Genomic DNA, 11,050 nt, shown 5'->3' with positions numbered 1-11,050 from the left:
CCTGTCCCCTGACTGCTCCCCCAGAACCTCCACCCCATTCAACTGCCCCCTGTCCCCTGACTGCCCGCCGGAACCTCCTGCCCCTTATCCAACCCACCCACCCCTGCTCCCTTACCATGCTGCTCAGAGCAGCAGGAGCTCACAGCCCCACCGCCCGGCTGGAGCCAGCCATGCCACCCGTGCTGCCCGACAGGAGCGGCGTGCTAAAGCACTGGCAGCACAGCAAGGTGAGGCTGCGGGGGAGGGAGGACAGCAGGGGAGGGGCCAGGGCTAGCCTCCCCGGCCAGGAGTTCAAGGGCCAGGGGGGAACGGTCCTCCAGGCCGGATGTGGCCCGCAGGCTGTAGTTTGCCCACCTCTGCCCTAAGATATTAAACCCTCAAATAAAAATTTAGGCTATGTCAGTCTCTACTGTTTTAAGATTGGTGGAATAAAAGCTTGTCATGTGGTAAAGCACATATGAACAAGGCAGTAACATATCTCCAACCTGTTTATCAGAAGTTCAAGGTGAAATGAAGACTTGTAGAAAATATGGGTTATGGTTCTTAGCTGGAGTTAAGACACACTGATTATAGGCATGCACTAATGGCTGAAGCAATTAATTAAAAAAAAATTAACTTACAGCAGGTTCAGTGCATGTTCCTTTCATACTATAGCTAATGCTAGCAGGAAAGAAAAAAAGGGAGAGAGATATCTATAGGAAAGTTTCAGCATAGCAACAGTCTCAAAGGAAAACAGTCAAGACAGATGCTGAAAAGAACACTCAGAATTCCATCTTTTGAGTCAAACACATAGAAAACATACTTATGCATCTCTAACACGTTGGACAAGAGCAAAAGGCTTGTATACAGTGCTTTAAACAAACAACTTTAATGGGATTTAAGGTTTAATTTGTTGACTAAAGCTCAGGTATTTACAAGATTTCAAAGTCAGTTCACTAGAACAGTTGTGCTTCTACTTCTTCAGATCATCATCTTTCATTCACTGTATTATCACAATCAGATTTATATACTAAAGGTAAATACAAATTTTAAACTTGAGTGACTTTATTCCTGAAGTAGTTTATTCTTCAAAATGTCTGGGAAATGCCAAACACTTCATTAATAATAATGCAAAGTCTAGATTGAGATATTAATATTTGATTCATATAAGAAGCAGGAAAGTCAAGTTAGGGCTCCTACAGGCATAGTGTTATTGTAAGAAGACAATACAAGACACAGGGTTTTCTCTCACGCTACAAGAAATGAAGTTATCTGGCTAATAAAATGGTAAGGAACTTACTTTCTCTTTAATAGCAGAGGGAGATCTTCCTATCAACATCACACATGAAATTAACTCCTATGCTATTAAAGAAAATTAGAGAAGCAAATATACACCTCTACCCCACTATAATGTGACCCAATATAATACAGGTTCGCATATAGCGCGGTAGCAGCTGGGCTCCGGCGGCGCTTTAAACGGTCTGGGGCTCCAGCTGCCGTGGGGAGCCCCGGGCCGTTTAAATCACCACTGGAGCCCTGCCGCTGCTACCCCGGGGCTGCCGCAGCAGGGCTCGGCCGATGATTTAAAGGGCCTGGGGCTCCCCGTGGCCGGAGCCCCGGGCTCTTTAAATGACTGCTGGAGCCCTGCCGCCACTACCCTGATATAATGGGGTTTCACCTATAACGCGGTAGGGATTTTTGGCTCCCCACGACCACGTTATAGCAGGGTAGAGGTGTAATTTAAGTCAGGGGTTCTCAAACTGGAGGTCAGGACCTCTCAGGGGGTCGCGAGGTTATTAAATGGGGGGTCGTGAGCTGTCAGCCTCCACCCCAAACCCCGCTTTGTCTCCAGCATTTATAATGGTGTTAAATATATAAAAACATTTTAATTTATAAGGGGGGATTGCACTCAGAGGCTTGCTATCTGAAAGGAGTCACCAGGCCAAAAGTTTGAGAACCACTGTTTTAAGAAGTGAAAAGCCTACATTTGTTTGCATTACCAAGCCTTAAAATGGACACATTTCCCAATCAGCAAACTTTTTACACAAAGCCTTCTTCCCCTCTTCCCACATCTCTCAAAAAAGATTGATGCGGTTTCTTTCTCAGCTCAAGAATTGCAGCCCCTCCAAATTATCCTATTTGGAAACTTTTCTTTGCTATCCAGAACAGAGTTTTAGAAAGCATGTGTTGCAGTTTCTGTATTTTCCATCTGTTTCAGAAAGACTTGTTACAACACAAGGAGGAGGAAATAACCACCTCTTGTTTATGTCATTACCACCACCCCTAACTTTCTAATCTGTTCACATAAGAAGTGCACAATTCAGAGTGCAGCACAGAATTTGACATTCTTTTACCTACACAGTTCAAGTCTATATTTAAAGACTAAACAAATAGCGAGCTCACACTATCTTGTTTACCGTGTTCACCTTCAGAGAATTTGTATCATGTGCATAAGCAACATGTATTTACTTTCCACTCATTCTTAAGTAACATTGTTTGCACTTCCACTACTCAGGTTTATCAGTTAAAAATGGCGTTGGAAGTTATTTCTGATGTTACTTATTTTTTGTCCACAGCGGAGTTTGCTTTTTCCTTTTGTAACCAAACACGTCTCTTGCCTTGGAAGAAAGCAGTCAAGAATGTCAAGCTGTTAAGTTTTCCTGAAGAGGTTTTTTGTTTTGTTTTTTTAAAAGAGCAACATACAATAAATTGTAGTCTCTTCTGTGGTGAATGCCCCAGACAATAAAGGCATTCAGGAAATTATGAACTTGCCTTTTACATCCTTAGAAGTCAACCCAGAGGACTCCCACTTTTGTGATGAGCTATCATACCCTGCAGTAGCAATTTTACCACAGCTCCACTACCACAGAACATCAGATTGGAGCAGGCCAGTTGAAGTAGGGCTCTTTGAAATACTGCTTAGTTTTAAAAGCAGTGACCATTTTACAGACAAAGCTCTACAAGAGCCACATAGTGCTATTTTACAAATTAACATTCTTACAGGCTGGATGAAGTCTGTTGGAAGTTTCATGGTGTAACAGCAATGTAACATTTGCTGGGGTATCAATAGAAACTGAAGAGACTAGACTTTGGCAAGACATGGGGTAGACAGTGAGGAGGAGGGAGGAAAACTCTCTTTGGTATGAACGAGGGGCCTCTTCTACTCTGCTTATTTGAAGCATCCAAGACAACCTACACATTTAGTTTTAAATGCACCTGCAAATCAACTTTAAAGTCCTCTAACACAAAACAAATGCCATAGAGAAAAATGGAAAAGTATTTTAAGAAGGATTTTAAACTGTGCAGAATTCCTACCTGAAACTGAACTCTTGGGCACTGGATAAGAGAGAGGTTAGTACCAATTTTCCTTACAATACTTCGAGATGAACCATAAGACTTGCCTGACCAGAGCACCTGAAGAAAAAAAATTAGGTGAACTGTTATAGTATTTGTTAGATCATTTACCCAATAATTTTATTGTATCTTAATTGTATATTTTGCTCCATCCAGCAATATTTGTACTGTAAAATGTTTAAGTGTACACATACCAAAATTACATATTCCCCTGCAGCATGGAAGACATGCTATGCACTCAAATTCATACTGGTCACCCACACTATTTTGAAAGTCATATTTTAACTTGCTTGCATCAGCACAAATAATTGATTTTAAGTATTTGCAGCATGTTCAGTGCTATTCAAAGACAGTCTTCTGCCCTAAGGAATTCACATTCTATGTGACAGACCTCAAGTCACAACACATTGAAACACTCAGAACAGAGCTATTTTTACTTTTTTTTTTAAATAGATGAAGGATGTTAACTTGGGGAGGAAAAAGAATTTGAAGTAGGTCAAATACCTTGTTCCAAGACATGGACAAAACCAGAGTTTAATAATTATAAAAAACTCTAGAGTTATCCCTAGCTCTGTTTCCCAGCACATTCTCTTTCTTACCTTAGAATGAAAGCTCTTTGGGCCAGGGACTGCCTTTACTTGTGTATCATATAGCACAAGGCACACTGATGCTGCTAGGATCACTACCAATTAGCAGCAAGTGGCCAAGCAGATTGGCCAAGCAGTTGTGGGATTCCTTTACAGTTTATGAAAAAAAAAATGGCAAGCAGGTGATGGGAAGGGAAGGAGAAAAGACTTCTAGGAAGAGAACAGGATGCTTCCAATCATGACAAGTCTCTCATCATACCTAGTGAACATGAAGGTGTGCATAGTATTTCAGCACATCTGTTCATTTGAACTGCTTTCTGCTGCAGTTTAATCAGGTTTCTTCCTTTTGTATTCTTCCATGGGGACTTTGCATTGGTTTGATTCAACAATATTCTATATTGTTAAAAAAAGAAGATGACCAGACCTTTTAAAATATTCCAAGGAGGTGGAATATTTTCAATTTATAGCAATAAAAGTCCTTATGTCCAAAACCACATGCAGGATTCTGAGCAAACAAAAAGTCACAAGTACAATAAAGCTTTCTGCTTCCCATCAGAGAGTGCAGCTCTGCTGCTCTTGCACATAGCACAGCCTTCAAAAAGAGAAACAGGGACAACAAAATTAGGATCACAGTAGTTTTGAGGTGCTTTGCTGGTGGCTTGGAAATTATGTCAGGAATAAGAATATGTTATAGGCTCCTGGAAGGAGGGAAAGGAGAGAAAGGTTACAATGAAACAGGAAATTTTATGGGGTGTGGAGGAGGGGCAAAGGGGAAAAGTATATGGTGTGGTTGGCTGGCTGGCTGATTGACAGCATGTGCAAAACAAGGTCAAGAATGGTCTCTATCACCATTGCCCCTCCCTTGAGGTGGGGAAAGGTTTTGGGATAGATGAAGCCAGAAGAGTACCACTTCTGCAGCTCTCAGACCTACTAGAATGGGAGAAAGGGATGTTACTGAACAGACTACAGATATGTCTACACGGCAGCAGTGAGTCTGAGCTCAGGTCTACAGACTCAGGCTCATGCTACAGCAGTAAAAAAAATCATGCAGACGTTCTTGCACTCTGAAACCCAACCACTTTCCTGGGCTTCAGAGCCTGAACATCTCACATGGCTATTTTTAGCATCTCAGGGCTTGTCTACACTAGCACTTTACAGTGCTGCAACTTCCTCATTCAGGGGTGTGAAAAAACACCCCCCTGAGCGCTGCAAGTTTCAGTGCTGTAAAGTGCCATTGTAGACAGAGCACCAGCTATTCTCTTCGTGAGGGTGGTTTTTTTACCTCAGAGAGCTCTCCCAGCGCTATGCCGCGACTACAAGCCACGTTAAAGCACGGCTACAGTAGCGCTTTAACATTGCCAGTGAAGACATGCCCTTAGTAAGAGCCTGAGTCTGTAGTCCAGAGCTCAGACTCATTGCTGCAGGTATTTTTTTTTTGACATGTAGACATACCCTCAAAGATCTGCTAAGTACCACTGTGTTTACAAGCATTTCAGGAATTAATTTGTGCACTCTGAATGGCAAGGTTACATTATAAGTTATATATTTTGTCATTAAAGCCAGCAGGAATGCAACAGCCTGTTTTAACTTTTTATATAGCAACTATGATCATATACCCAAGCATTAAGTTTCATAACCTTATGCCAGTCAAGTTAGATCAATTAATGTAAGAATTATACCAACATGGCATAAAATTTTAAATGTAGTCCCATATGCTCTCAGTGTGAACTCTATATTTAAGTGGATTACATTTGAAATATTTGAACTCGATAGAATTTCAGTGAAGCTGAAACACTTACTGATTCCATGTTTAGTCCAACTTGTGCAAAAGCCATCCTAATTACACGTTTAATCCAGCAGATCATCTGGAGTGGCAAAAAGTCTTCACAAACTGGTATTTAAACCTTCCAAACCTCCCGGGCTGCTGAGGTTCCATAGTCCCTCTGAAATAAAAGGCAAACATTGTAAAAGGCTTTCTTGAAGTCCAGTTCCAACGATGATCAGTACAAATTGTCTCTGAATGCAGACTTTTTCAGCAACAACTGTTCCCGGTACTTTCACAATAGCCACTTCTTCTATATAGTTCTAGATTTTAAAAATTATATACATGTCACATTTAAGGTACTAAAACTGCTGTTGCAGAATGCAGTAACCGTTTCCATGGCTTTACTTCAGCAATAAGCAGGAGAAGGTCCTAAACATAATTATCTGATAGTTAGTAAGTGAGCAAGGGTCACTTGGGAACATCTGTAAACAACGAATAGCATTTTGGACACCATCAGCTTAAAAATAACATCTGTCAAATCCCTTCCCTAGTAAGTGTTACAACTAAGATTACAGTAAATAGATTAGAGAAACAAGTATTTATCCTCACAATCTTGTTTACTGTGTTACTCTGTGTTGTTTTAAGTTTGCTTCAAAGGCCAGAGTAGAAGATGAACAAAAGTCCAACCCAAACCTCATTCTTTTATCACAGAAGTGTTTGTGCTGTCACTCAACAATAATTAGTTATCACTGTAGATTCAGGATCATTTTTAGCTTCATCTGACAGTTTATATGCAGAGTCTAAGTCACTGAATCATCCTGAACTGGAATATTGTAGTATGAACTATACATATTGATTTGTTGGAAGCTAGTAAAATTCCTTAGTCACCATCTAAAAAAAATTAAAAAAAAATGCTTAAGTAATGGGAAAGAAATGATATGCAGGAAATATGCTCAAGTCAGAGGATTAGAAGAGACCTGAGAATGCCTGCAAGCATTACAACAGTTAGGACTGCCAGTGTTTCCATTACAAACATGTTTTTTTCCCCAACACAGTTTACAACTCCAATGCCAAGTTTCCATATGGAGTTATTACCAAGAACTCAGCTCTAAAGATTTTTTTAAGGCGAGGTTAAAAAAGCTGGTTTGACTGAGTTCCTCACCACCACCACAAGTAGCTTAGATGTTTAAGATTTTTTTAGCGCTTGGAAAGAAATTAAAGTTTGATAGGTCTGCTGTAGAATAATTGTTCTATTTAGAGAAGTTGGCTATTCATAATTCAGGGTGTAAGCACTTTGGTTTTAAGCAATGTCTAGATCAGTGATACTCAGACCTCAGTGGTTCAGGAGCCACATTAGCGATCAATGTTACTCAAAAGAACCACAGTAGTGTGAATTCATTGTTTTATTTACTATTTTACATATTCATAATTATCACAGCAAAGTGACTGACCAAGTTTTATTAACCAATTGCCATTGATAAAATAACATAGTAAAAGCATGCTGATTAATAGTTAAATCACACAATGTTTTAATATCACATGTTACAAAGAGCCACAGGAGACACATTAAAGAGCCACTTGCAGCACTCAAGCCTCAGTCTGAGTATCACCAGTTTAGATACTTAATAAGGCATTCTAGGGTTGAGGGTACCAATTTCACATCATTTAATTCCCTGCTAAAGAAGGTCTTGATCTGGCTCTCTCAGAAGTTAATGCAAATTGTGCCATTTACATCAACAGAATCAGAACCATTAAAGCATGAAAGTCTGTTTCAGATGTACTGCATGCTAGCATTGAGTATCCCTCTCTAGAACACTACATTAACCCAGAACAGACAGTCTTAATGTTTTCATAATCTCCAATTAAGATGTCATCTAAGACAAAATACTCAAAAAATATTTCACCTTGATGTTTTTATGAGATCCATTTGTTTTCTAGAGTTATCACAACCACCCTAAAGACATTTGTTTTACCTAGATTCTACTGCACTCGACCCTTCTTCATACCATTTATGAAGAAGGGTAGAGTGCAGTAGAATCACAACCCTTCCACAATCTACTTATATCCCAAGAATTAATCCTCAATGAAATTGCTAGACAGCAATAATGGAAATTCCTAGAATGTGTCTCACCTGTACTTTATGTAGCTGCCAAATTTCAGAAGGAGAAATTCAACATTTGTTCATTTTACCAACCCTAGCAAAAATCTTAATTTGAAATATCTTGCTGCTACTTAAAGTATTATCCTAAAGAACAAAAGTTACTTAGCACAGTTTTCTATCTTATCTTTTCTCTTGAATCTACAGACATGGATAATATTTAATGCTGACATACCTATCAGCATGACCAAGTGACAGTCACCTCCTAAATGTAGGTTACAGTTTAGAAACGCCTGCTGCCAAGTGCCTAAGAAATAAAAGTAATACACTGAGAGTCTACTCGACTTACCCTTCATGAGAGGAGAAACTTAAGCAACCTGTTTTTACAGACTTTGGGTGTTCATTTAAAAAGTTTCTAGCTTTTATGTCTGCTCATAGCTTTCTCAAAGAAGTGAAGAGAGACTGGTCAGTCTGACAAAGGGCATTCACAACCTTGGGGACTGCAGATAAACTGACAAGAATCATGTCAATTTTTCCTTTATATTTACAGTAATTCAGAATACTGCAATACCACTGCTGTCAGATGCAGCACTTCATTGGTAGTTATTAATTCAGGTTGTGAATGCTATAAGCAGGTTGTCTCAGAGAAGGAAGACTCTTAACAGAACTGGGAGAGAATTAATGCAGATTAATATCCCACCCCAACTAAGTAAATTTGGAGGGAAAGAGGGAAATTCTCCCCCTCTTCCACACAACAGCAGGAACTCCTCCTTTATAGACACCTGATTAGCCAGAAACTGACACAATGTTCAGTGACCCTATCCTGGAAGGAAATCCAGACACACTTCTACTCCCCAGGGAGGGCTGTATTTTTCACACGAGCCTTGCTATGCGCCGCTTCCCACATTTTTCACATTTGCCTTTATATCAGACACTGATTTATAAGTTAGGGAAATAATACTGATTATTTAATAACAAGCTAGAGGAGTAAATCTAAAAGCACTTTTCAGATTCAAACAGAAAACAATGAACCATGGAGAAAAGTTATAATGAAACACTCAACCAAGCCCTTACAGTGCTACACAGAAATGGAGAGAAGAAAAAAAAATTAAAACAGACACGAACTTGACAGACACATTTATGAAAAAAGTAGCTTCAAGTCTTTTATCTATCCAAGTCTCTGTCCACAGTTGTCATTTTCCACCTTTTAAAGTGAAATAGTCACATTTTCCTTCCTAAAAAATGTTCCCCTCACACCCATTTATGTGAAAGCTATGCAGGAAACAGAAGAAACTGACTACATACAATCAATTTACTGTATTTGTATAAAGTGTTGTCAAATGCACAAATTAAACAAAAAGAAAAAAAATAGAGGAAAACCTCTCTAATCCCTTATAGAGAACAGAGGTGTTACTTGAAGGTATAAGATTAAGAGAAATATGATCTTGAAGAAGGCAGTCTCCCTTTAAAGCAGACACCTTAAAAATCAGGTTTACCCACTTTAGCAGGAATGCATGTCTGCAGTTGTTAATGCTGGCACATGCCCTAACAACATCTGATGAAATGACACCTATAAAAGCAAGTACACCTCTACCCCAATATAACGCAACCCGATATAACATGAATTCAGATATAACGCGGTAAAGCAGTGCTCCGAGGGGGCTGCGTACTCCGGCAGATCAAAGCAAGCTCAATATAATGCGGTTTCTCCTATAACGCAGTAAGATTTTTTGGCTCCCGAGGACAGCGTTATATCGGGGTAGAGGTGTATACCGAGGTCATGTCTACCTCGGGAACTATAGCAGCTTACCTACAGCGCCGTAGCTATGCCACATAACCCCATAAGGCAGACACTGCCTACAGCAGCAGATGGGGTTTTCCTGTAGGAACATCACCTCCCCAAGAGATGATAGCTAGGTCAACAGAAGAATGCTTCCATGAACTTAGCTGTGTCTATACTAGGAGTTAGGTCTGCATAGCTACGGTGCTTGGGGGTATGGATTTTTCCACACTCATGAGCACCGTAGCTACATTTACCTAAATCAGGGGTCGGCAACCTCTGGCACGCGGCTCGCCAGGGTAAGCAAGTTTGGCAGGTTTGGCCGATCGCTGCTCCCACCGGCTGCGGTTTGCCGTCCCAGGCCAATGGGGGTGGCAGGAAGCCACGGTCAGCACATCCCTCACCTGCGCCGCTTCCTTCAGCCCCCATTGGCATGGGATGCCGAACCTGCTGACGCGGCAGGTAAACAAACTGGCCCGGCCCGCCAGGGTGCTTACCCTGGCGAGCCATGTGCCAGAGGTTGCCGACCCCTGACCTAAATTTTAAGCGTAAACCAGGCCTGAGTGTCAAAGAAAGAACAATATTTCAGACAAAAAACTCACTGCAGCAGTAAACTAAAGAGCCATCAAGAATCTTTTAATGTAGGACCAGCTTGAAGACTATCCATTTCCCAAACTAGTGCAGACTAGATATTTATAAAGGGTGACATGACTGGTAGGCAGAGGTTGCACAGTCACTACTAGGATCTATTTATATCTGAGCACCAGAGTAACAGTCTTGGTGTCTACTTATACTCTAGTTTCCAGAGAGATTCCAACCAATAAAAACAAGTGTTCCAATATATTTTAAACAGTAAGATATTTATGTTAAAGTTTTATAAAAGAGAAGCATAACAGTCATGTTAGTGTACCTCAAAGTACAGAAGAATGACAGTGTCATATTTTGCTAGCTACAAAGAGCGATTTAAAGAAAAACCCATATGAATTTAGAAGTTTGACCACTTGTCTTCAGAAGTATCTGCTCATCACAGATCTAAACTTTGCTATCTGATGTTGATAAAGAGACTCCTCCTCTTGCTTTTACACTCAAGTGCATCTGTTTTTTCCAAACACAACAGAACTACAATTCAATTTCTGCAGTTAACTAATGATCTATAAATTACCACCACACCATGTTGCGAGATCATACAAAACATGCCACAATCATTTTCCACTTGCAATAACTTAGTCATTACTTTGAAATCTATATGAACTGGACTGGAATCAAGCTAGTGAAAGCCCTCATATCCTGTTACGAATCTCAAGTCACCTAGCTTCCATATCTGAATTGTGCTAGATGCAGTCACATGTAGTGCTTACATATGGCAAACTGAAATAAAACACTGCTATCTGCATACAAGGTTCCAGATGTCCTCAGACAGGAAAAATGACTGTGCCTGCAACCTCCTACTTTGGAATGCTTTTGTAACATAAGAACGGCCCTACTGG

General features: G+C 40.3%; 1 protein-coding gene across 2 annotated transcripts in view; it reads right to left on the bottom strand.

The window, feature by feature from the left end:
• Positions 1-11,050, bottom strand: part of MTFR1 (mitochondrial fission regulator 1) — a 36,199-nt gene that overhangs the window by 20,676 nt on the left and 4,473 nt on the right. Inside the window, exons 2-3 of one of the 2 annotated variants that reach the window (XM_034762997.1) lie at positions 5,720-5,863; positions 3,295-3,393 (exon numbers count right to left, since the gene is read on the bottom strand). In XM_034762997.1, the coding sequence (XP_034618888.1) occupies positions 3,295-3,393; positions 5,720-5,785 (165 nt within the window). In that variant the 5' untranslated portion in view covers positions 5,786-5,863. Of the gene's footprint in view, positions 1-620; positions 661-3,294; positions 3,394-5,719; positions 5,864-11,050 lie in introns of those variants that run through there. The other variant, XM_034762998.1, reaches the window with a different exon arrangement.

This window comes from Trachemys scripta, chromosome 2 (assembly GCF_013100865.1).
Source record: "Trachemys scripta elegans isolate TJP31775 chromosome 2, CAS_Tse_1.0, whole genome shotgun sequence".
NCBI classification, from domain to species: Eukaryota; Metazoa; Chordata; order Testudines; family Emydidae; genus Trachemys; species Trachemys scripta.
Note: the sequence above shows the minus strand (reverse complement) of the source record. Positions and strands in the feature narration are given on the sequence as shown.